Source organism: Rhagoletis pomonella, unplaced genomic scaffold (genome assembly GCF_013731165.1).
Source record: "Rhagoletis pomonella isolate Grant_MI unplaced genomic scaffold, Rhpom_1.0 Rhpom_scaffold_00001, whole genome shotgun sequence".
Classification (NCBI taxonomy): Eukaryota; Metazoa; Arthropoda; class Insecta; order Diptera; family Tephritidae; genus Rhagoletis; species Rhagoletis pomonella.
Window position 1 is genome coordinate 112,054,568 of NW_023458555.1, and position 27,805 is coordinate 112,082,372.

Here is a 27,805-nt window from a genome sequence, read left to right on the forward strand (position 1 = left end):
AGTTCGTGCTGACAGCGAATATTCCGGCTCGTACCCTGCGTAAGCCCGGCCCGTGCCCATCTCTAGTCACAACCATCGATGGTATCGATACTAACGAAAATGTCGACAATATCGATAGTTTTGATTAAAACATTCAAAAAATTAAACATTACAAATGAGAAAATGAGATCAGAATGGCTAAAATATGGCGATCTTTTTTTTAAGGATCAACGATTTTTAGCTTCAAGTAGCATCTGTGTTCTGAAATATGTAACTTATTAAAACACTTGGTTGGGTTTTAATGTTATTTCATTTCTCTTGCTTGCACAAGAGCAATTATTAAAACACTTGGTTGGGTTTTAATGTTATTTTATTTCTCTTGTTTGCACAAGAGCAGCCGTTTGTATCGGTCGAGTTATTACAACTGAATTTGCTAACTAGAATATTGCGGCGACTACGCCTAAACCTACCACCTACCAGTTGCTGCACATGTTTTGCCGTGTAACTTGCCAAATGCAATTCGGCAATTTTACCTCTTGCTGTTAGCTTTTCCGCTGCAGCGACGCATCGGCATCAATATCGGTGGGAGAGTTGTTGCTACGCTATTTCCACACTCAAACCTGCCGACGCACCGTCAGCAATATCGGTGGAGGTGAACTGTTGACCGGATACGTGTTTACCGGTGTTAACATACAATACTGAATAATATATGTATGAGTGAAAACTATCGATAGTGCTTACAAAACCATCTATGTTTTCGATAGTCAAAAACCATCGATAATATCGATAGTGCCATCGATAGTTTTCCAGCTGTAGTGGGACCGTTATAGGGAGCTGGAGAGGGAAACGAGACGTATTTTCCGCAATAAGAAGAGGGAGGCCGAAATATGTGAGTGCGAAAAGCTTAAAAGGCTGGCCGACAGGGAAAACGCCCGAAAATTTTTGCCAAGAGTTAGGCGACTTAAGGAAGGTTTTAATACCAGGGCGAACTCTTTTAAGAACAACAATGGCGACCTGGTGACTGATGTCCTCAACGTACTTAAATTATGGAGGGAACACTTGTCCACTCTACTGAATGGTAGCAGCATTAAAGCTGTGGAGAAGACGAACCGAGCCCACAGTCGATGATGACGGAGGTGATGTTCCACCAGCTGACTATGACGAGGTACGAATAGCAATAGCTCACTTGAAAACCAACAAAGCTGCTGGAGCTGGCAACCTGCCAGCTCAGATTATCAAGTACGGCGGCGAGGAGTTGATAAGGTGCATGCATCAACTCTTATGCGCAATATGGTCAGATGAACACATGCCCGGCGACTGGAATTTAAGTGTGCTCTACCCAACCCACAAGAAAGGCGACCCCGCCATTCGCGCCAACTACCGCGGGGTCAGCCTTCTAAGCAAAGGTTACAAGGTCTTACCGAGCGTATTGTGTAAAAGACTGAAGCCCACCGTCAATGAACAGATTGGGCCTTATCAGCGTGGCTTAAGCCTGGAAAATCCACCAAAGACCAGGCATTCACAATACGCCAAGTCGTGGAAAAGACCCGCGAGGAAAGGATCGACACTCACCACTTGTTTGTCGACTTTAAAGCCGCTTTCGACAGCACTAAAAGGAGTTGCCTATACGCCGCGAAGTCTGAATTTGGCATCCCCGCGAAACTGATACGGCTGTGTAAACCGACGTTGAGCAATACCACCCAGCTCCGTTAGAATTGGGATAGACCTCTCCGAGACGTTTGCTACCAAACGGGGTTTTAGACAGTGCGACTCCCTTTCATGCGATTTCTTTAATCTGATGTTGGAGAAGATAACAAGAGCTGCAGAACTGAACCGCTGAGGAGCAATTTTTTACAAGAGCGTGCAATTGCTGGCGTACGCCGATGACATCAACAGCATCGGTGACAAGAATCGCGAGCTATCACAACCTTAACCTACATTTTATACTTGCACAGTGTAATTAATCTGAACAAACAAACAGCCTCATTGCGTACGTCGTAAATAAGACTAAAATGCATGACATATTAGCATTGCCTATTGCTGAAATAAGTAGACGACGAAAACAGTTGAAAACTATCCAGTGTTGCCACGTTTTCCCATTTTTTAGGCAATGCCATGTACTTTTCGATACTCCCAATGAGGTTGAATGATTTTATTGTTCCGTATGAAACTAGGTTTTTTATTTAATCTATGTGTAAAGTTTTTTACGAACTTCAAACTTACACTTTATTCTACTAAAATTTAATGGGCTATAAAACTGCATACTCAAAAAAATTCTAAAAAATCGGATTAAAAAGTTAAAAAATTTAGATAAAATTTTGCAGAATTTTCATAGTTTTTTAACAAAGGATCTATACTTTTATATAAAAAAAAGCCACGCCCCCTAACCCCTTAGTTTATAATAATCTAATTATCTGCTAAGTAGTTATTGCAATTATCGATTTTAAATGAATTAGCTTCAGTAGTTACTGATTTATCGCAGTTTTCGTGTTTTTGTAAATTAACGTTTATGGTAGGTGGGCGTGGTTATTGCTCGATTTCAAAGATTTTCAACAGATTTCTCAGCTAGATACTAGGGAAGTGTCGACCGAGTTGGGTAAGGATTGGTGAAGCGGCTACTGAGATACAGCATTCCATCATACAATTTCATAACTATTGTATCAAAATTCTACTTCATGTTATTAATTTATTTTATAATGAGGAAATAAAATGCACGTCTTACTATTTGGCAAAAGGAGATGAGAGAGTAAGAATTTTATTAGCGATAAGCTTTTGTCAACCGATATACATTTCAGCTTAGAGTTATCGATTACAATATGTACAACACCCTCACTCAAAAGCTATACTAAAAATTCTGAAATTAATGTTTTACTGACAATGAAAGAAAATAGTTTTACCCCTCTATTCTAAAGGCGCTGGCCCAATGCAAGCTTGCTTTGCACGCCTTACTTACTTTAATTTACTTTAAAAATTCGTTTGGCCAAATGACGGCTTGGAACGCTGTCAAAGCTACCAGCTGTGTAGTTAAAAAATTAAGGTCTGTTCCCTTACACTATGAATAATTTCCCACAAAATTCCAGAAAACTAAAAAAAATACAAACAATCTTTTCTAATTTATTTTTAAATTGATGCGAATTTGAATGCATTTCAAAGGAATGATAATAATTATACATATATAACTATAGGTACATTTATTAAAAACAAAAAAAAATCCAATTCTTCAAGAGACGACTGACCAGTAGTTTGACATCATAAATATCGCTAGCTAGCAAGAGAAATTAAGGATTAATGTACTTATTTTATTTTTTCTTATTTATATTCAATGAAAGGCAAATTTTCTAAGTCCAGAAGAGGCCCCGAAAATCCGATAAGGCCAAAATAGTACGAAATCTTTTAATAAAGATCGAATCCTTTTGATTCGTATGGAGTTTTGCTTTGCTTTAAACACGCAAAATGTTGTATTCAAAGTTCCTGTAAAATTTGTAAAAATGGACTTAGCAACTTTTCAGCCGGCGATATGTTAAATATAAATATGGAAACATATAATCATTTTTATTAAACTTTGAATAACTTATATTATATATATTTTTTTTAATTACGTAAAAAAAATTGTGTACATAAAAGTGTGCAGCAGTTTGTTTGAATTGATTTAGAACGGGAACATACCTTTTTGTCAAAAGCCTACGAAACGCTTTCAAATAAAACATTTGCTATTTGAAACTTTGAGGAGCTTAAAGCAAGTGAAGCAAAGCTGCCATTTGGCCAGCCTTCATACATTTTAGCATGATAAAAACATAACAAGGTAAAACCATTGAGAGGCAGTCTGACGTTTGCCAACAATATAATTTTAAAATCAAAACTCAAACTCACACACACATTCTCATTTTCAATCTCAAACAACAACAATTGTGAGCAATTTAATTTTTTTATTTTCAATTTTATATGATTTTAAAATGTTGGCAAACGTCAGAAAAAAATCATGGCCGACGAAATGAGAGAATGAATTTACCTTGTAATGTTTTTATCATGCATTTTAGTATATTCCAAATAACTTTTGACAGTTCTCAAAGCGAGGCAAGCAAAGCAAGCCTGCATTGGGCCAATACCTTAAGAGAGTCACAAAACTCAGCTCATCACTGTTGTAATTTCTAGTGCGCCGAGAAATGTGTCACAAAAAATTCGATTTTGAGTACTAGAAAAATACACAAAAATTTAAAAATTTGTATTGTAGCGGCATATTTATTGCAGCGGCAAGCTTTGAGGCGCAGTAGAAATCACATCAGTGATGAGCTAAAGTTTGTGAGTTTGCTAGAATACGGCTGTTAATTTAAATCTTATGATAAACCATATTGGTTAATAAACTGAGTCAATTTTGAATTATTTACAGGCTTAGTCATGATGTCAGCGATCATTTTGTTTGTATTGAGATAGTCTAATTTAATCAAGCCTTGTGTAAGCTTTTCGCGTATGAAGTAAGTTTTCGCGTCAATGTGTTTGGTTCGTGCGTGAAAATTGTTGTTCATGGCTAGTTTTATAGCGCCTTGATTACCGCAGAAAACTTGTATTGACCTCGGGACGTCCCTAAAGAGTTCTCCCTCAAAACGTTTAAGCCAGAGTGCTTCTTGTATTGCCGCAACAAGAGACATAAACTCAGCTTCCGTGGACGACAAGGCAATCGTAGGCTGCTTACGAGTGGCCCACGAAATAGCGCCTCCTTGTAGATGGAAAACATAGCCAGATGTTTAACGACGTTCATCTTGGTCGCCAGCCCAGTCCGCATCACAATAACCAGTTAATTGACCAGCGCTGTCTTTGCGGTAAGTCAGCTTCATGTCAATTGTGCCCTTTAGATAGCGAAGCACTCGCTTGACTGCCTCCCAGTGCGCCTTACCATGGCATGTGTTGAATAGGCTGAGTGAGCTTACCGCAAAACCGATATCGGGACGGTTGATTTGTGCAGCGTACACAATTCAGCCGATCGCTTCTTGATAGGGTATCAACGCCATCACCTGCTTCCCCTTCTCGGTTTTTGGACACAAATCCTTTGATAGACGTTGATTTGGATCCATTGGGGTAGCTACCGGGTTGCTATCTTGCATATTAAATCGACGTAAGATATCTGACAAGTATCGCTTTTGGTCAATGGAGATTGATCCATCATGATTTCGAGTGATGTTAATCCCAAGCACAGACGTTGCAGCTCCCATGTCTTTCATTTTAAAGTGCTTAGACAGATCCTTTTTGAGTTTTGTTATCATTGTATTGTTACCGCTGAAAATCAAAATATCGTCAACATAAGCAGCCAGTATGATATTTTGAGCTGAATGCTTAAAATAAACGCATTGGTCAACCGCTGATCTGGTAAAGCCAAGCTGTAGTGTCAGTACGGAATTTAATTTAATGATCCACATTCTACTCGATTGCTTCAAACCGTAATTAATTTATTTTATAATGAGGAAATAAAATGCACATCTTACTATTTGCCAAAAGGAGATGAGAGAGTGAGGATTTTATTAGCGATAAGCTTTTGTCAACCGATATACATTTCAGCTTAGAGTTATCGATTACAATATGTACAACACTTCAAAAATTTGGATCCAATATTTACTTAAAGTTCGAATATACCGTTATATGAAAAGTGGGTTTGGTAAGGATTGGTGAAGCGGCTATTGAGATACAGCATTTCATCATACAATTTCATAACTATTATTTTGTATCAAAATTCTACTTCAAAAATTTGGATCCAATATTTACTAAAATTTCGATAATACCGTGATATGAAAAGTGGGCGTGGTTATAGTCCAATTTCACCCATTTTCAATACCAACCTACCTTGGATAAAAGGCAACCTACATACGAAATTTCGTTGAAATATCTAAATTTTTGCTCGACGGACGGACGCACGGACAGACAGATATGACTTCATCGACTTCCCTTTTCATTTTGATCATTTATGTATACATTTGTCTATATCTATCTCGATTCCTTTAGGCTGTTACAAACAACCGCAATGCGAACAAAGTTATAATACCCTTGTGCACCTGTGCGCTCGGATATAAAAAGAAAGTACACTTCATAGACTTTAAAACAGTGGTGAGTTATTACACAAATACACTTATGGCTAAAAGTTGCCAGCGTTCAAAAACAAAAGCCTATTCTTCTTCTTTATTGGCGCTGTAACCGCCTAAGCGATTTTGGCCGAGTCCAAGCCACGCCAGTAATTCTTCTGTGCTAACTGACGCCAATTGGAAATGGTAAGTGAAGCCAAGTTCTTCTCCACATGGTCTTTCCAACGCAGAGTAGGTCTGTCAGAGCAGGAGCGTTTCTGTCCATTCGAACGACATGGCCAAGCCAGCGGAGCCGCTGAATTTTAATTCGCTGCACTATGTCTATATCTATCTAATGCCTATTGGATATCACATTATAAAGTATTTTCCCAATTTTAGACAAACCATAAATATTTCACTTAATGTGGTTTCGAAATAATTTGATATCTGACTTCAAGTATTAATAGTTTGAAACTTGTCATATGAATGGTCAAAGAGAAATTACTTAAGTTTGAACAAAAATTAGTTAAAATGTTCCCGCTGTCACGTTGGAATGCTTACTCTAATGGCATTAATTACCTGTGTAAAATGCCTTTCTATAAAATGGTTAGCCTTCCTTTGAAGCTCTGAGCACCCATGCTGTTCGGCGAAGTTTGCTATACCAATAGCATTTGTTGGATCTAATTGTCTCTCTAAGAAGGCACAACACGCATTAATTACGTTTGGTACTTGAAACATCGTTGCAGCAGGCAGTAATTGGCAGACCGTTACTTCTGTAACACGTATGTGGCCTGTATACATGAAATATATTATACGACCCATTGCCGTGGGGCAAACCTTCAATTTGGAAAATAATTGGTAATTATTAAAAAGGTCTTTAAATTGTATATCAATGCCGGCCAAAACTTGCACATTGTGTAGTTTTTCGTTAGCGTTTTCACACCAACGCTAACGATGTGTATGCACGAAGTTATGCTTTCGCTTCTCACGCGCTTGGCACACACAGTCATGCAGATGTTTTAGGATTAGTGTGGCCGGCACTGTTTTATATTATAGTTTTATACATACTCCTTGCAGTTGAACTCGTGACATCTCCGATTCTTTTAATCCGCCGGTAAACATAGCTTTAAAATATGGAGATGCTGCTGACAAAACGACTTTGTGTGCTGGAAATAATTCCTGCTTTACTTCTAATATGACATCCGTAAGCATATTATGCGAGCGCATCATAAACATCATTTTTAAAACTTCTTTGGCGTAATTTGACATGCAAAAAGTCATATCATCATCCCTGTCGTCCACATCTTCTTGTTCAACCACTGGTGAACTATACGAACACGGGTTGCGGAATATAAAATCAGCACTTTGGCAGTTATTTATAGAATCACTACTGTTGCTCATCTCTGTTTCTGAAAGGTTAACGAGAAGTTATTATTTTTAATTTGAATAGATAACATTTAAGTATGTTAAGAGAGCAAAAAAAGAAAAGAAAAATTAACAACGCAGAAAACGAAAAAGATGTTTTTGTTGTACAAAATTGTTAAGGTTCATAATAATTTCATATGTAGAATATTTTAGCGAATTTCGATTAGTTCTGTTGGATAACTAAAGAAGCCATCACCAGTCAGCAATAAAATCCCAGCAATGGGTTGTGCGCTTGGCTTGCGGCACGCCACGTAAAAAAAAATAAAAACCAATGAAAAGACCGGAAGTGCCTCGAATAGCTGGGCGCCCAAACGTTGACGATCCTTGCTTACCAATATAAGGACCACGATTTACGTATATGTATCTGGGCTCTGACAACGGAGAGAGGCTGATCGACTTCGCTGCGGCACGGAACATGGTGCTTAGTAGTACCACACACCAGCAACGAAACATTCTAAAAGCTACTTCGGTGCAGTGATGTTTAATACTTTTTTGGAAAATTCTCACTCAACAAAAATAGAATCTTCACATTTCCCTACGCTTTTAAATATGTTTCCTCACAAAATCCCCTACTATTTTTACCCAACATAAAAGAAGACCGAAAAAAGTTTGACTATATAAAACAAGGAATGTTCAATGCTTAGAAAATTTATAATTATAGTGGAATTCGCTCTTATGTGTATTCGTTGTATGTTGTGTAATCGTAACTGCATGAGCATGTGATTTGTTGTTGCTAGCGGTACATGAAATACACATGCAACAACAACCACAAGCTCGTCCAGTTACACTTAGGCAGGATACAGCGAATACACAGAAGCGCGAATACCACTAATATTACGTTGTATGTGTACATATCGATGCACAGTATATCATGTGGAACAAACTAAGTGGACAAAATTCATTCAGAGATTTCTATAAAAGGCGATCTTACTATGACTAACATGAATTATCCCCTGTTGGAGGGAAATATACAAAAAAATTTGCCATCATTTGGTTTGAGATAATAATGGTAAAAAATATTTTAAAATCTCAACAATTTTTATTGAGTTTGAAGCCGTTTCTAATGGTTCATATCCCAGTGACTGCGGTGAAGAAGTCTGATGAGGAGATGTGGTGATAGAAGATGTAAATTATCTTCTTCTTCTTTATTGGTGCTGTAACCGCCTAAGCGATTTTGGCCGAGTCCAAAACAGCACGCCAGTCATTTCTCTTCGGTGCTAACTGACGCCAATTGGAAATGCCAAGTGAAGCCAAGTCCTTCTCAACCTGGTCTTTCCAACGCAGAGGAGGCCTTCCTCTTCCTCTGTTACCAGCATCGCGGCCCGCGTTGAATATTTTCAGAGCAGGAGCGTTTCTGTCCATTCGAACGACATGGCCAAGCCAGCGGAGCCGCTGAATTTTAATTCGCTGCACTATGTCTATATCGTTGTAAAGCTCATACAGCTCATCGTTAAATCGTCTGCGAGATTCGCCATCGCCAACGCGTAAAGGTCCAACTCCAAGAGCCGCCTCATCAGATGCTTTTATTGTCCATGCCGCCGCGCCATACACCAGCACAGGCATGATGAGTGACTTGTGGAGTGTGATCTTTGTACGACGAGAGAGGACTTTACTTCTCAATTGCCTACTCAGCCCAAAGTAGCACTTGTTGGCAAGAGTGATTCTCCGTTGGATTTCAAGGCTGACATTATTATTGGTGTTAATGCTGGTTCCCAAATAAACGAAGTCGTCTACTTTTCAAACTTGTAACTTTCAACAGTGACGTGGGTGCCAAGACGCGTATGCTCTGACTGTTTGTCGGATGACAGGAGATACTTCGTTTTGTCCTCGTAAATTATGTATTATGTAAATTATACCTATGGGTAAATTATTGTTTTTCGACAACATTTTTTCATTATAAACGTCCTCAAGAGCGATAAAAATTGTTGAATATAATGGTTAAAAGGTCATATAAAACAAACAAAAATTTAAGATATCCGTAAAACTTTTTTATTGAAATAGCTTAATGGTGACAACATTGTTTTCCTTGCAATTAGGGGAACGAAGGGTATTGTGGATGCAGCGGCTAATGGGTTCGGCCTATATAAAAAAGCGAGAGTAATTTAAAATAGCGATTCAAGCACAAATGAAGGGAATCAAATCAAAAGATGTTATAGTATGCATTGGATTTTGACTTGAGCGTTGCGTGCACTTTATGAAACTTGCGTTTTATGAAATGCACGTTCTATGTCAAATCCTATATTTGCACATTACACGTTTTTATTCTAAAAATGTATTTTTCTTAGATTATGAATCCTTATTATTTATTTTTTGAAACGTACAAAATTAAAAAAAAAAACACTAGCGAGCATTGGGGCTTATTTGTATTTTCGTAGTGGCAGCTATTGGTGCTAATAGTTTTATAATGTTTTATTATTTTTATAATTTTCTGGAATCATGAGAAAGATATATTTTTGTACAAGAATTCAATGTACAGTTGGTGTGCCACCATAACCAGTGTCCACGACACTTCTTTTTGAAGCCTATAATAAACATTCAAAAATTTTATTCAACTTGTTCCTAATTTTTTCTAAAAAACATAAAAACAAATACAAGTACAGTGAAACCCGCGTTGTCCATTTAAAATGAGCCAAAACTCAGATTTGCTTTTTTTCTACAGTCAAGAGAACGAGCACACAATGGGCTAGCTTTTCTCAATATTCAAGAAATTGTATCTATACTTCGGTTAATTGTATGTGACTTTTCTCTGTGTTATGCTGGATTATATCCACAATTAAATACAAAATGCTGAATACTCTAAATAAAACAACGATATTCTTGGTTGATACGAATGACTTTACATAAAACCACAATCGTATGCTTCGAATGCTGCATTAAGGTGGTGAATAGGGTCACCGAGGATTTCGCAGGGGATAGGGCAAAGCTCCTTGCAGTGAAGAATCGAGAAAGCTCGGCGAGATAACCGTTTACTTTCGAGCACAAGTCATCAATTCCATTCCCAGACGCCATAATCGAGCAATCGTCAGCGACAATAGTGACGCCCTCTGGTGGTTGAGAGAGATTTGAAATATAATAATTAAACAATAGTTGGGTTAGGACACCACCCTGTGGTACCCCTGTTTATTTTTTCTTAGTTTGCTGGTTTTGTCCCTAAAAGTTACTGACGAGTGTCGACCACTTAGATAATTCGCCGACCACCGTTTGAGTCACTGTGGGAGTGAGGACGCCTCTGTGTCTTCTAGCAGCGTTGAATGACTGACAGCGTCGAACGCCTTGGACAGGTCCAACGATACTAGAATAGTTCTCTCACAGGAGCGGTTCCGGTTAAGGCCACGAGTTATCTGGGTGTTTATGGCGTTAAGTGCTGTTACCAGGCTGGTCCGATCTAAGTGTTTTGTGCAAATAAAACTACGTTATTTCACTTTCTGGCCCAACGTTTCGCTAAAACATTTTTAGCTTCTTCAGGGGAAATTCCGTTTAATTAAATCTGTCACGAACCATAAAATACAAAAACACATTATAACCAAAAATAATAAATGGAAACATAATAAAAATGACAAGAAAACCCAGAGATTGAGTTTGAGGATAAACAGTTTAACTCACACTATTTTAACATTAATTAATTAATTAACAATAATTACGAATTATGTAACACTAAATACATAATAAATAAATACAAATAAATAATCTATACCATCTTTTGTGGTAGCTTTGTCAATACTAAAAATTAGTTTATAATCATAAACATGAAATGTATGCGGCCGCAATGTTGTTCATAGTCTTTTCTCTCCTTTTCATTATTTTGAGGCTCTACAATGTATATCGGGTTGACTCTCTTTTTTCTTGGTCATTAACTTTTGCGTTTGCGAAATCTGCTGTGTGTCCACTTGTTGTAATGTGTTGTTCTAATGCTGTATTGCTTTTTGTTTTCTAATGTCAGCTTCATGTTCGCCTAATCGAACACCTAAAGGCCGCTTAGTTGTCCCAATATACACTTTTCCGCATTCTTCATTTTCCTTTCCTTTGCATTTAATTTCATACACTAAATCGCTTTGTTGGTGGACATCTACTGGGCACTTTGTTTTTGTGTATATTATCGAAAGGGTGTAATTGGATTTGTAGGCAAGTGCTGTGTTTTGTGGTTTAGTTATGCTGTGATCAAAGTTGTCGGTTAGGTTGGAAATATACGTTACACTGTAAAATTTCTTTGTGGGTTTTGTTGTGTCTATGTTCGGTGTTGCATTTGGGTGGATGCTATTTTTCATAATTTGTTGATTCAATAGTTCTCGTATTAATTTAGCAGGATAATTATTGCATATTAAGATTTTGTTTATTTTCTCTATGTTAACGTCATGGAATCGTGTGTGGCTTATCGTCAATATTTTGGGGATGAGGTTTTTTGCTGCGCTAATCTGGGCTTATTCGAGATGCAATCACAACCGCAGTATTGAATTATTAAGGTTCGGTTCGGTGAATTTCTAACAACGTTTTATCAATTGGGAAGTTGCAACAGTATTGCAAATTTTCATCAGTGCTGCAGTATTGCCGCTTTTATTACGTGTCTCGAACATGCCCTCTTATATTTAGTTGGTTGCGATGAATTATAATTTATTAGGCTCCAGATGAAGTTGGTTTAGGGTACCAGTCAAGTAAAAGATATTGGTTTTCCCTATGTATGCAAACGTCAAGGAAAGCGACTTTTGAATTTTTCTCTATTTCCATCGTAAATTTGAGTTTGTTGTGATATTTGTTTAGAATCCCTAGAAAATATTCGCGTCATTACGTTTAACTATAGCAAAGATGTCCACATATCTGGCTATTGTCCAGTAGGTTGTCAGCTTTGTTGGGGAAATAGAATTACCCATAGGAATTCCAAACGTTTACGAATATATTTTAATTTTTAATATTTTTATTGAGCTTTGTACCACGATTGTTTATTAGGAAAATTTAAAAAGCAACAAAATCTAAGCGGTAGAAGTTATAGCAGCTATTTCGGAGATCACCACGTCTCCTCATCAGACTTCTTACGAATATAGTTTTTTGTTGAAGATTAAATAGTTGTTGTCATTTAGGCAAAAACTTAACATTTCTTGGAGCTTATTTCTCGGAATATTAGTTTTATGTTGAATTTGGTCCCATTTATTCGTTACGATTTTGGAGGCTAACATTGTTTGTAAATTTGTAAACAAGGAGACGACATCGAACGACACTAATACATCTTCATCACACACACATATATTGGCTAGCTTATATTTTAGGTTGAATGCATTCTTTACGTTGTATTTTTCCGAAATTAATATTTTCAAAACATCTCCGATGAATTTTGACATTTTATAACAGGGGACCATAAAAGAAGAAACAATAGGACGAAGGGGAACATCTAGCTTATGAATTTTTGGCAATCCATAAAGTCTTGGCGCTGGGGCTGCCGTGAATGTGAGTTGTTGTTTTTCTCTAAAGTTGATCTGTTTGCCTTTATAAAGTTGTCATTTTTAATTCCATATATGTACATGTTTTTATGTTTCCATTTATTATTTTTGATTATTAAGTGCTGTTGTTGTGCTGTGCACTTTACGGAACCCATGCTGATTCTTCGCAGGGGTCACGTGGTTTGTGTAGTGCCGGAGTAGAAGGGCCTCTAGTGTCTTCGCTCCTGGGGAAAGGAGAGTTATCGGGCGATAAGACTCTCTTTTGTTGGACAGTTTCCGAGCTCTGTAAAGCTTGCAAGTGTTTTATCACATTATTTTAATAAATAGAACACAAGAAAATATTTTATATTTATTTTTGCTACTCCGAATTTAGTTTTGGAACTCACCCGCGATGCAAAATTACATCGTTAGATTTAATCTTCACATTTCTTGGTGAGCTTTGGGAATATGTTAGAAATCACCATCAGGGGGTCCACCGAAATCAGTAAAGTTTTGAAAGGAGTCTACGAGAAAAATAAGTTTGGGAACCTCTGAGCTAGGTTAACAGCGACAAGCTAGCTGAAAACACACATTTTTGAGAATTTCTCGGAAACCAATGGAGCTCCTAAATTAGTTTTGGTGGCGTTGAAGAACACCTAATTCCAGCATATATGTACGCAAACAACAAAAACAAAAATTTAAAGATTGTTCAGCTGGGTTAACAGCGCTAAGCTAGCTGAAAACACACATTTTTGCGAATTTCTCGGAAACCAATGGCGCTACTAAATTCGACTTTTTGGCGTTGAAGAACACCTAATTTCAGCATATATTTGGAAAATTTAAAACCAAAATTTAAAGATGGGTCAGGTGGGTTTACGTAAGCTAGCTGAAAACACGCATTTTTGCGAATTTCTGGGAAGCCAATGGAGCTCCTCAATTAGTTCTAGTGGCGTTGAAGAACACCTAAAAGACACCTAATTCCAGTATATATTTGGAAAATTTTGCGAATTTCTCGGAAACTAATTGAGCTCCTAAATTAGTTTTGGCGGCGTTGAAGAACACCTAAAAGACACCTAATTCCTGTATATATTTCGAAAATTAAAAACAAAAATTTATAGATTGGTCAGCTAGGTTAACAGCACTGAGCTAGCTGAAAAACCATTTTTGCGAATTTCTCGGAAACCAATGGCGCTACTAAATTAGACTTTTTGGCGTTGAAGAACACCTAATTTCAGCATATATATTCAGTATATATTTGGAAAATTTAAAACCAAAATTTAGAGAGGTTTACGTAAACCTAGCTGACCTGGGCATGAATAACGTATGACGACAATCATCGAGCTGAGATTTTCTTGTTTCATGAAAACCAAAAATTGTTCGATCGTTTGTGCGATATCGTCCACTCAATTCCAGTTTTGCTTTACGTAACAGCAACAGCAGCACGTAACAGCAAAATAAATGCATGAATCAGTGTTTTGACGACATCGTTTTGTCAGTATCGTTTGAACGACAATCGTTTCAAAGTTACGGGATTCATGCCCAGCACATTTTTGCAAATTTCTCGGAAACCAATGGAGCACCTAAATTAATTTTGGCGGCCCTAATTAACACCTAAAAGACACCTAATTCCTAGAAAATTTTTTTGATTTTTTGCTTTACGGACGTCAGGAAAGACGTTGCCCAACAGCCCTCCCATAACGCGGAGCGGAAACTAGGCCCTTCCCCCCGCCTCACATCACGAAATCCAGCGTCAGGGTTAGCACATTAATGACGATGGGAACATGGATCGAAGACTCCCCACTCTACAAATATAAAATCCCCACTTTTCCCTACGTGTTTAAAAATGTTTCCCCACAAAATTCCCTACAATTTGTATCTAATAACTCCTTATACCATTAAAAGACTGAAAAAAGTTTCACTATATAAAGCATGGAAGTTTCAATGTTTAGAAAATGTATTATAATATTGTGTTGTATGTGTATGCACAGTCTGTCGTATGGAACAAGCTAGGTGGACAAATTCATTCAAGGCTTTCTATAAAATGGTCCCTGCGTGGCTTCGGCCTGCCAGTATAACCTTACCTAGCCTTCTATAAAAGGGTATCATACTAACACAAAGGATATCGAAATTGCTTCTCATATTTTTCACAAATATGTATTATTGTATAGCTGCAGGGCTTTTACCAAACTAAATGCCTATTATAAACTAAGGGGATATCTCAAGAGGGCCCCATGCTTAGACTCCAGAGAATATTTCATATTGATAAATCGCAAACCACAAAACAAGTGACATATTATTTAATTTCGTGCAATTTATAAGTTCAGTTGAACTCTTTGAAATCATCCGCTTTTTTAAAAATAGAGTTGACATGCCTGGTGAGCAGACAGCATTCGAAATGTGCAGACGCGAGCCCAGGGCGGGGTACTTGCTTATGGAATTCTGCCAGCTTTGGGCATGACTGATATATGTACATATTTATGTACATACATATGTATGTACGATTGATCTGCTTTCGTCCTCCCCTCGCCGTCATCCAACCAATCAAATTTTTAAATTTCTGCGAAATGTTAATTTAACTGTACTCGAACACTTTGTATGGAGAATAATAATAATTTATTTCAAATTCTGCATGTAAACATGTTCTCGTCGATACATCATTACCGTTCAAATCAATAAAAGCCGTAGTTGCAATGGGTTTCTTATTTAGTTAACCACTTTGATACGTTGGACGGCAGTTTACTACGATATTCGTATTATTATTTTTCTCATCTAAAAAAAACGAAAACAAATTTTTTGTGTGGGGAGGGGGAGGTGTGTTCGAGATTCCCCCCGGTCCCGGAATGCCTCTCTACGGCCGTGGTAACTAGTAATTATACGATGGCAACTTTTCGATTTACAACAAAATGGCTGTAAAACAAATGAACTAAAATACTTCTTTGTTTCTTAAAAAGTATAACTCACGCAGTAGGCGTAAACAAAAATAAACCGGACTATGTTTTTCCCATTTGCGCGTGTGCGAAGCTTCCATACCCGTTTGCATAAATAAATTTTTCCATTGGTGATGGAAAATATAGCGTTTCGAATTTCAGCAACCGAAACATTTCGCAAAATTCGCAATAATTCCCACACAAGAACCAATCTGAAAAAACGTATGGCATATCTTAAATCCTCTGGAATAACGACACAACTAAAAAAAAAACACCTCTTTGTCTAATCCACGTCTAATCTTTACTACATACATTATTAATCCTTACTTCTTACCTTGGCTAAGATTACACAAGGATTAGAGACATAAGCCCTTAACAGGATTGAGGGTTTTTTTAGTTGTGTCGTTATTCCACAGGGCCACAATATGTACATATCGCTCATTTAATTCAATAGTGTCATAATCCAAAAAAATACATATATTGAGCTAAGTATGCAGAAATTACCGCTACCTCTTCTGCTTTGTTGTGTAAAAATGCTATGAAAGCTGTAATGATTTCCAGTATCTCACTAACTTTAAAGCCGTTTTTCTCGAGTTTCCTTTTTTCGAATTATGATACTATTGAAGTAAATAAGCGATATGTAAAAAAAAAAACAATACATTTTGTTTAACTTTAAATTTCGGCTTTATCAAGTGTACGCCCAAATAGCTACTGAGGCCACAAAAATCGGATTGAGTGCTCATGAAATATCACATGGGCTGTGCTATTGAAGCACCTTACCCTCAAAAATTGTACAATGCAGCAAACTTGCCAAAATTGATGAAAATGTACAAAACGAACACGCGCCAACTTGTGTAAAAATTAGCTGTCGACGATAGCTTGAAAAAAACGTAAACTTATCTGCATGTTTGCATTTTCAGCGAAACACATTTTTTTGCATAAAAATTTAGATTTTTCGAAAAATCCTTACATTTAACTTATTTATAAAAAAACTGTCCTTTTTTTACACTAATTTTTTTCGACTAAAATACCTACGAGTAGGGAATTTTCCCTACATGTACCAACACTGCTTGGGTGTCCCTCGATCAAAGAAAGCAGGACCAAATTGATCACTGTGTGATAGTCGGAGGATTCGCTTCGAGCGTTCTATCCGAGAAGCAAACATCGCCTTGGATCCCTTACCCTGTTGCAGCTAAGGTCTGCATGCGCCCCTGTGCAATGTGTCGAGAAGTTGCAGTCACAACGGACGGCCCAGAAATTTCTCTATCGACTCTCAATCCTGCTTAAACAAGAAGCTCTTCATCGACCGGATGTAAATTGGCTGTGGGAATCCATCTTCCAATCTATTCATGTCGACTTTCAATCTTGCTTGAACAAGAAACTCTTCATCGACCGGATGTAAATGAGCTGTGGGAATCCATCTCCTAATCTATTCTTGCCGCTGCGGACAACTGGTATGAATGCCGTGTTGCTACTGCAGAGAAACACGCAGCATACAAAGCCACGCTGTAGTCAATAGCTCCTCGAGCGACAGTTAAACGATACAGGTGAAGAGGAAGAAAAGAGAGGCTCAATGACTTGAGTGGGAAGAGCTTAGGATGCTGGCAGACAGGAATGCGGCTTAGGGCTAGTTTAGTTGAACTTAGTTTAAATTTGAACTAACTTTAAACTACTGGCCAGTTTTTCAGTGCTAGTTTAAGGCCGCTTCATAGTTGTTAGTTGCTTTGTAGGACACCACTGTTTTTTCTTTATGCAGATAGAAAACTTTAGCTATTTATTTTCACTTTTGATACGATCGTGTTTAAAGTTCTGAAAGATTATAGACGGAAAATTAAAAAATTTGTCAGGTGCTTCGTGTGTTGCCCGACACAATTTTTCCTCTTACGTATGAGCATTTCGCTTATCTATGTATTTTTTCGTGTATTTCGCAAATAATTTAAATATATTTCCTCCTCATTCATCTAAATTTTATCAGCTGACTAAAATTATACAACTTAATAGCTTAAACTCCGTTTAACCCAGCCAGATTGGGGTTTTAAACTCAGCTTTAACTACGTTTAAGTTCGACTGAAAAACATAGTTAAACCTGCACTGAAAAACTGGCCCTTAGAAATAACAAAGCCTCTGGGCAGAGGGCTGAGCTGCTCAAATCCAGCGAAGAACTGATAGGGAGCAGTTACCAGCCTTTAAGCAGAATTTGCTACGTTAAATACATGCCCGAATATTGGAATCTCACTATGCTTTGCCAATTCATAATAAGGGAGATCCTGCTGTTTGCGCCAATCATTCGCGGCTTAAGCTTATTAATATTGCTTATAAGTTCCGGTTGACGATACTGTGTGAACGACCCATCTTATTGGACCTTATCCGTGTGTGGTAAGACCACCCTTGACCAGATTTTCACAGCACGTCAAATCCTGGTGAAGACACTATATATGGAAATCGGCACACGCCATCTTTTTGTCGATTTAAGAGAGGCTTTTGATAGCACGATGAGAAGCTGTTTGTATGGCTCCATTTCTAAATTTGGGATCCCCGAAAAACGAATACGCCTCTGTGGAGTGACGTGGACGTGCTGTTTGAGACCAAATGAGCTTTTAGATGACGTTTTGTGCGACTTTTTTAATCTGATGCTGGGAAGCGTAATAAGAGCTGCCAATCTGAATCGCAGCGGCACTATATGTACATATACAGTAAAAGGACGATGCAGATGATATTAGCATCGTCGGCCTGAAACTAAGGGATGTCAGCATTTCCCAACTTAGAAAAAGAAGCTAAAGAGTTTGGAGAGAAATAAGACAAACAGCAATAACGCAATTTATCAACTGAATGTGAAATAACACAAATTTGCTTTATTTCATTCATTTCTCATTGAGCAATAAGACCAAATTTTAAACTTGACAATTGAGTAATAAAGCAAAATAGTGCACATATGTAGGTAGTCACCCAGTTACATTTGACAAAAAGTAGTACATGAACAAGTTAAATGGACGGATTTGTAAGTATACGCTGCGAATCGCAGATCGGTCGGGTCGAATCGATGCTTTGATAACGCGGTACGCACATACCTTAATTGAGTAAGCTATGTACATACATATGTATTGTATTTCTAAGAGCATTTACAAGTGGAAATGACAGTAATAAAAAATGTATGTAGGTACATATTTACATATGTTGGATTTCCAATAGGCATTAAATGCAAACATTTTAATGACGAAGTTGGGCATTAAAAATACCTTTGACATTAGATTGATTGGCATTAAATTCGTTTCCACGTGAAATTTTTTAAAAGTTTTCTTAAACATTTTTTTTTTAGCATTTCTTATAACATAATTTTTTCCTTGCACTTATGTAGAACCAACGCATTTGCATAGCTAAATCGGTCAAAACAATTTTTTGTGATTTTCTACCAAAATAAAATACATAACTTAATCATAGTTAGCGGTTTGTATGGGAAAAGACAAATTACACTTATCTAAGAATCACTACGGCCCGGAATCTCATGCACTAAAAAATCGAAAATATGGCATATAATATGCACTCAAAATTCAAAAATATGCGCTATAAACAAGTAAAATATGCAATTAAAAATATTTTCCTAACATTTTGTTGCCGGTACAAAAATAAATAATGCATGCATTTTAAAAAGACGAATAACGAAAACCATTCATTTCAAAATACAATACATATTCAGGTATGAAACAGAAATGTCACTGTGAGTGGACGTGTTTTTTGTGGCGCTGCATTATATCACGCGTATTAACGTAATTACCGGCTTTTAATAAAGTTCTTAACCATATCTGGTAAAACTTTTGTCCGCACAACACCACGGCTGCAGCTGATATTTGTTTATTTTTGCATAATTTTCTCGGTATTCGTCATTCGAATTTTGAGTGAACACAAATATGTTGGGCCAGAAAAAGAGTGCGCGCAATGATCCCTTTTCCCTGCGAACTCCCGCCCAAAATCTGCAAGTCAGAGGAGTAAGCAGTCCTACAACGGCAAGTTTATTTGAGAGGCTTGAAGCAAAGTTAGAAGCATACATGGCAAACATACTGGCAAAGATAAAAGAAAGTGACGAGCGAGTAATGCAAAAAATGGGTGAAGTATCGGCTGAACTAACTAACTTTAAACTAGCTATGAAAACTATGGAGGAGAGAGTGAGTACGCTAGAGCAGCTATGCGAAAATGCAGATGAAAGCAGTGACATGAATAAGTTGAGTCAACACTTGGATGAGGTGGAAAATGCACTGGTGTCAGCGGATGTAATTATGTATAATGTTCCGCAGGTAACCAAAGAAAATTTAACTTCGTTGTTTACTCAACTATGTGAGTCGATCAACCTACATCCACTTCAAATTCGCTCTACTTTTCGTATGCGTCCCAGTAGCAAAAGCGCTAACAACACAAACCCCTCTCCAATCATTGTAAAACTAAATTCTGCTTATGATCGCTCTCGTTTGTTCGTAGCAGTTGCTCGATTTCTCAAATCTAGCCGAAAGGCATTAACTCGCCGCAATATTGGAATTGATTCTGATGAAAATATATTTGTTCATGAATGCTTGACAAAAAAGAACCATGAACTTATGCGACTGGCTACTCAGCTAAAAAGACAAAAGCGGCTGGTGAGTGTATTCTCAATACGGGGACAAATTTACGCAAAAAACATACCGGCAGTGAAGGAGTAAAAGTTCTTAATCGTGAGAGCGTCGAGCGTCTAGCAGCTGCCACTTAAACTTAGCACATGTTTTATTATTTTAGTTAATATTGAAACTTTGTACGATTTGTTTTTGTACTTACTTTTGTTTTTATACTTATTTTTATAATAGCCATGCCAGATTCTATCCTCTTTTTATTTCACATCTACCCCATTTCTTCCCTTTTCTTCTATTTGTACTTTGCAGCTGACTGTTTCGCAAGCCTCCCAAACTGTGATCAATATGACTAGTACCTTGTGTAGATACATTAACAGTGATAATATTAGGCTAGCTCTGAAACTTACGTGCGAATATAATAATGGGTTCAATATTTGCCACTTTAATGCTCGAAGTTTATCGACTGATAAACTTGAATATTTAAACTTTTTGTTACGGGGAATAAATATTGATGTGGTCTGTGTAACTGAGACATGGTTCAAACCTTGTATTGCTAACTCTGCTTATGCTCTTTGTGATTTTTCACTGTTAAGGAATGATAGGTCCACAGGTCATAGAGGGGGTGGCATTGCCATTTATTTCAAATCCAGTCTTAAATGTAAAGTCGTTCATAAATCGGTCTGCCCTGAAACAATTGAAAGTCTTTTTGTAGAGTTCAGTGATAATGTTCAAAGGTGTCTTGTAATATGTGTCTATAATCCCCATAGGTCTAATGACTTAACCACTATTTTTACAAAAATATCTGAACTGTCTTTGAGCTATGTAAATGTCCTCGTCTGTGGTGATTTTAATGTCGATCTTCTGCTGGATAATGTTAAATGTAGGCAATTACTAAAAAACTTTACCAATTGTGGATTAACTGTCGCAAACGAATTTGCAACACGTTTTGCTCCTCACTGCAAGCCAAGCATGTTAGATCTCTTTGGTGTAAGCGATGTTAGCAAAGTTAGCCACGTAGACCAATTTTCGTTAGATGGAGTCTCTGACCATGAACTAGTATTTTTATATTTTAATATTGAATTTAACAAAGAATTGTCAGTTACCAACCTGACGTTCAGAGATTTTAAGTGTATTGATGAAATAGCACTGAATGATGAAAGTATATCACTGGAATGGAACTCTTGCTGGTTCTTCTCGAATTTGGATGATAAATTAGATCAATTTAATAAACTGGTAAAATACTTGTATGATAAATATGTTCCTCTACGTACTATAAAAGTGAATAATTATAAGAGACCGTGGTTCACTAAGCACATTCTTAATCTTATTAAGGATCGAAGTAAGGCCTATAAATATTGGAAGCAATATCCTTCAGACGAGCGTTGGAATGCATATAAAAATTTGAGAAACAAAGTAGCTAAAGAAATACGTTACAGTAAAAGAGTCTATCTGGAAAATAAGCTTGATACAAAATTACCCTCCAGAACATTGTGGAAAAATTTGAAATCTATGGGAGTCTGTAATAAAGATTCAAAATCCTGCGGTCTTGGTGCGGATGAGATGAACCATTATTTCATTGGCGCCAATAATAAACTTACGAATTCGCACTCGTTCAGTTTTAATCAAAATTTGGTTTGCAAACCCTCATGTGAATTTTCTTTTAATAAGGCCAGTGAGGACGATGTTGTAAAGAATATTTTTGCTATCAAGTCAAATGCTACTGGTATAGACGGTATCAGTCTACGTTTCCTTAAGCTGATTATCCCTTACATTCTCCCGACACTTACACATATCTTTAATTTTGCCTTAACATAATCCTCCTTTCCAAACCTTTGGAAGATTGCAAATATTATTCCTGTTCCCAAAGGCGAGTTTTGTGACTCTCCCGAAAACTATAGGCCTATTAGCATTTTACCTGTTTTAGCCAAAGTTTTTGAAAATTTTATTTCGTCCCAGATAGTTCTACATTTGAATAATCATAACTTGTTGAGTGAGGTCCAATCTGGTTTTCGGTCAAGTCACAGTTGTTCTACAGCGGTTTTGAAGGTAATGGAAGATATTCGTCCTGCTTATGATGACAAGCTACTCACTATCCTGTTGCTATTAGATTTTTCTAAAGCCTTTGATACCGTAAAGCATGACATTCTTCTTGCAAAATTTAAGTACTATTTTGGTTTCAACTCTACTTCGCTTAAGTTTATGGAAGCGTATTTATCAAACAGGTACCAACAAGTGCAATGTGGAGAAACAATTTCTTGTCGCAGGAAAATTAAATCCGGTGTACCGCAAGTAAATGATATTGTTGTAATGATGTAATTCTCTTCTGACTTGCAAAGATCTTATCAACCACTGTATCTCTAGAATATACTTTATTTTAAGAAACCTTTGGCATATATGTTATTGCCTACCAAATAATACAAAATTGAAGCTAGTTCAGTCACTTATCGTTCCCCATATCGCGTATTATGAAATAGTGTATGGAAATCTTGATTATGAATCGAAGAATAAATTAAAAGGAGCTTTAAATAATGCTGCCAGGTTTATATATTGTAAGAAAAAATTTGACCATATATCATTGTTCACTGTAAATATTCTCGGTTATAGCATCGAAAGTTCCTTAAATTATCGCAATATTTTATTCTTATTCAAACTGATCAGAAACCGCAAACCCTTATACCTGTACCGTAAATTAAAATTTGTTCAATCGTCTCGTACCTGTACTATTAACATTAATAGCCTCAAGATTATTTTTTGTTAGTGCTATCAGAATATGGAATTCACTACCAAATTCAATAAAATGCGTAAGTTCGATTCAATGCCTCAAAACAGAAGTTGCAAATCTAGTCAAAAATTAACTAGCCACTTCCCATCCTCTGTCTTTTCAAGTTTTCTGTCTGTCTTCTATCCCTTAGTGTTAGTTATAATATAGCAAGAATGATATGTAGTTCATATATATATTATTGTCTTAGCTTAAGTTTAATCTTGTAATTGAAATTTTTGTTATTAGTACGCTTAAAGACTTCGAGTTTTACTGTACTTACAAAGTAAATAAATGATTGATTGATATAATTGATTGAAATTTGTTTATAATCAAGCAGACAGTTACAATCTTGTGTTAAGCTGAGTATCCAGCTCTCAACAAAAGCCAAAACTCCATATAAAAAAACGGTGAAGAAGTTCGAAAAATTTACTCTTGCCAAATTTCCTAAGAAATTTTCTACGCTTTCTACTACGCCTTTCTAAAGTTTCTTGTAAAAAAGGAGCACAAGGCAACCCATCTTTTCAGCAGAAATATATCCGCTCCATTATTTCGTGCAGAAAGGGTGAGACAGCAGGCTGTGAAATATCAGATATCAAAATTCTTTGGACACACACGAAATAATGGCAATTTTTTATTGACCGTTTTCTTAGGAGCTGGATTCTTAGCTTAAGTAGGAACATTGACCGTTGTTTAGATACATATTTGGGAAAAAATTAGTTTTTTTTCTTAAGAGATGTCGGCTCTAAATTTAAATGGTTGTAAATTAAGCAAAGCAAAAATACGCAAGCAAAAACAAGGATTTTTTTGCAAAATATACAAAACCATGCATTTACTGCAAAATATGCAAAAATATTATTGTGATTAAATACCCATTGTAACATACTATTGTGAACTAATTTAAGAACTTGAATTATCTGAATAAAATTATCTCCCTTAAGGTGCGTTTCATTGAGGACGTGACGTGTTTTCTTCGCACGCGCTTATAATATCTAATATTATTAAATAGGTTATGGGCCTTTGTCTAAAAGAAACAAAAATTAATCTAAAGTTTTATGTATAGAATCCTATAAACAACTTATCGTGTCAAAATATAAAGTGATTAATTTACAAAACGTCGATAAAATGGCAAGCAATGGTGGAGTAACGTTCCCATTCGAAAAGCTTCGTGGTCGCGAGAATTTCGACCCATGCTAAGTCCTCCCTCGTGTTGCGAAACTCCTGGAAGATAGTAGAACAGGGACTATCGGAGAAGCGTGAACAGAAATAATTGGACTCGGATGAACGTGCGATGACTGAAATCACCCTAATAGTGGAACCCAATAACTTTGCTCACAATGCGAAAGCTGGAAGTGCGAAAGAAGCTTGGAATGCAATCGTCGCGGCATATGAAGATAATGGACTCAAGCGAAAAGTCGAACTGCTCAAGCAATTAGTACAATTGAAGCTCCAGGACAGTGATAACATGCAGGACTATATAAACAATGTAGTCATGACGTCCTTAAAAGTACAAAGTGCAGGACTCAATATAGATGAAGAATTCGTAGCTTCACTAATGTTGGCAGGGCTTCCTGGGGAATCCCGTTCCCTAGTTATAGCGGTTGAAAATACAAACCCGAAGTTGATAGTAGACTCAGTTAAAAATTTACTACTACAAGATGAAAAATTTGTTAAAAGGAGTAGTGAAAGAGCGTTTAATTGTAAAAACTACAAAAAAGACAAGTTTACAGTGCTATTTGTGCAAAGAATTCGGCCACTATAGTAGAAATTGCCCAAATGGAACTAAAAAATACAACGCTTCTAAGAACAAGAGTACAAAAGCAATTCTCTTTGCTTCCCTCTTGACAAGTGGCGAAAAATCAGCAAACTGGTTCGTAGATTCAAGTGGGAGTGCGCATATGATTAACGAGGGGTAAATACTATTTAATAAGCAAAATATTAAAAATAAAAGCGTGACGGTAGCGAAAAACAAGAAAACTCCTCTTAAATGTTCAGGCGATGCAAAAATTATGTTAAGCACGGGTGTAGAAGCTACAGTGAAAGACGTAGAAGTACCGGATTTATGTGCCAACTTATTGTCGGTGCGACAAATTACAACAAATGGGATCAAAATGGTGTTTAAAAACGAAACATGTGAAATCTTCAATGAAAAAAATTATCTTATTGCAACGGCAAGTATAATTAATGACTTGTGTAAACTCAACACTGATAAAAAGCAGTGCAATGAAATTGCTATGACTGTAAGTGATTCCTTTAATCTCTAGCACCGTCGGCTAGGGCATTTTTGCAAGACAAACATCGAAGCGATTCAAAGATGTACAAACGGCGTGAAATTTCAAAGCAACGATTCGTCATGCGTTGTTTGTGTAAAGGGTAAGCAAGCCCGTATTTTTTTCTAATATAGGTACTAGTGCACAGAACCTTCTCGATCTTATCCATGCCGATGTCATGGGACCCATAAATGTAAAATCAATTTTCATTTCATTTATTTCGTTAAATACATTAGCGCATTAAGATTTAATCTTTTATTGCGCAATACAAAGAACAGATATGTACATGTAAATAATAGAATAAAAGTATACAGTAACAAAAATATATGTAATAATAAATATATAAATATAAATATATACATATGCAAGAATGAATAAACGTAATGGCTAGAGTACAAACAGAAATTGTATAACACGTAGAAAACTAAAGAGAAAATTTATAACCACCTGATAAAAAGCAGTGCAATGAAATTGCTATGACTGCAAGTGATTCCTTTAATCTCTGGCACCGTCGGCTAGGGCATTTTTGCAAGACAAACATGGAAGCGATTCAAAGCTGTATAAATGGCGTGAAATTTCAAAGCATCGATTAGTCATGCGTTGTTTGTGTAAAGGGCAAGCAAGCCCGTATTTCATTTTCTAATATAGGTACTAGTGCACAGAACCTTCTCGATCTTATCCATGCCGATGTCATGGGACCCATAAATGCAAAATCAATTTTCATTTCATTTATTTCGTTAAATACATTAGCGCATTAAGATTTAATCTTTTATTGCTCAATACAAAGAACAGATAAGTACATGTAAATAATAGAATAAAAGTATACAGTAATAAAAATATATGTAATAAGAAATATAGAAATATAAATACATATATAAATATGCAAGAATGAATAAACGTAATGGCTAGAGGACAAACAGAAATTGTATAAAACGTAGAAAACTAAAAAGAAAAAATTTATAACCACCTCATTATGCGACTTTGTGAAATATTCAAAGATAAGTTTCTTGAAATTGCTTTCACAAAGCGAGTTTTTTAAGGACAATGGAAGGGAGTTCCAAAGTCTGACTCCATTAACAAAAAAAGTCTTGAAGTGCTTAAATAATTAAACTTTGGCAATATAAAATTAAAGGCGCGTGTGCATTTGGAAAACTTAAGCTTATCATATAGATACCGGCTTTCTATAACCAAGCAATTTAAACATAAATAAACTATTACGAGCATTTATAAAGTTTCTTAAGTCGTAGTCAAGTATCGAGTTTCTCAATGTAGATACATGGTCAAATTTGTTCAAGCCCTATACATACCTAGTGGCATGGTTAAATGCAACATCGAGTTTGTGGAGGGAATGAGAGTCTAGATTGCTGTACACTATTTCGAAAGACGTAATTTGAGGAACAATAAGGCTTGAGACCAGCTTTTTTTTGTGTCTGAGGGTACGAAAAGTGAGGATACTTAATTTTTTCCTAAAACTTCATTGATGTGGTCCTCACAAGTCAGCTTGGAATTTATAGTAAAACCCAGGTTTCTCACTTTGTCACCCAAACGAAGCTTTATAAGATGAGGGATGTCAGAAAGTAGGATTTTATCTTTGAATATTGGTAATACATACGATTTCTGAGCATTTAGGTAGAGGAGGTTTTCAGCAGACCATTCAAGAATCGAGCACACGTCCTCATTAAGCTTACGAGTTATATCCTGAACCATGCTGATATGGTTAGAGATATATAATTGAACATCGTCAGCGTAAGCGTGTAGACGAACATGGGAGCATGAGTAGAAAGTATCATTTATAAAAATACTGAAGAGGAGGGGGCCTAGAATGGAGCCCTGTGGTACTCCGCAACATGTTCCCACCAACCCTGATAATGTGTTGCCGACTTTAACTTTGTGCATTCTGTTACTTAAATAACTGCTAAGAAGTTTTACTGCATTTATATCAAATCCAAAATAGTCAGTTAATTTGCCACACAGAAGGTTGTGGTTGACAGTGTCAAACGCCTTGGAGAAATCAAGGAGGCATAAAAGTGTTAGGTGCCCTTGATCAAACTCTTTACGGATATCGTCCAGTACTTTGGTGATGGCAGTCGAGCAATAGTGAGCAGCTCTAGGGACACGAATTTCCATACGATACGATACCATATCTATACTTTTGGCTTTCGATACCGATATTTTCCACTCGATAGTTTAAAACGATATTTTTTGGAATCGAGTACCAGGACCCTAGTATCGTATCGAATGTCCTAAACTCACATTATGCAGCGTTTTCGCTGCATTTAAAATGCAACATTTAGCACTTTCGAACATATGTTTTCGAAGAGCTTTGATGCTATCGCATTTAGTAAATGTACATTTACGCGAGTTCGAAATCGTATGCTTTTGACAAACAGCCGCGT

At 36.7% G+C, this 27,805-nt stretch overlaps 1 protein-coding gene across 2 annotated transcripts in view; it reads right to left on the reverse strand.

The window, feature by feature from the left end:
* Positions 1-27,805, reverse strand: part of LOC118749813 (kelch-like ECH-associated protein 1B) — a 189,388-nt gene that overhangs the window by 137,236 nt on the left and 24,347 nt on the right. Inside the window, exons 2-3 of one of the 2 annotated variants that reach the window (XM_036484588.1) lie at positions 7,095-7,435; positions 6,606-6,863 (exon numbers count right to left, since the gene is read on the reverse strand). In XM_036484588.1, the coding sequence (XP_036340481.1) occupies positions 6,606-6,863; positions 7,095-7,427 (591 nt within the window). In that variant the 5' untranslated portion in view covers positions 7,428-7,435. The remainder of the gene's footprint in view (positions 1-6,605; positions 6,864-7,094; positions 7,436-27,805) is intronic. The other variant, XM_036484590.1, reaches the window with a different exon arrangement.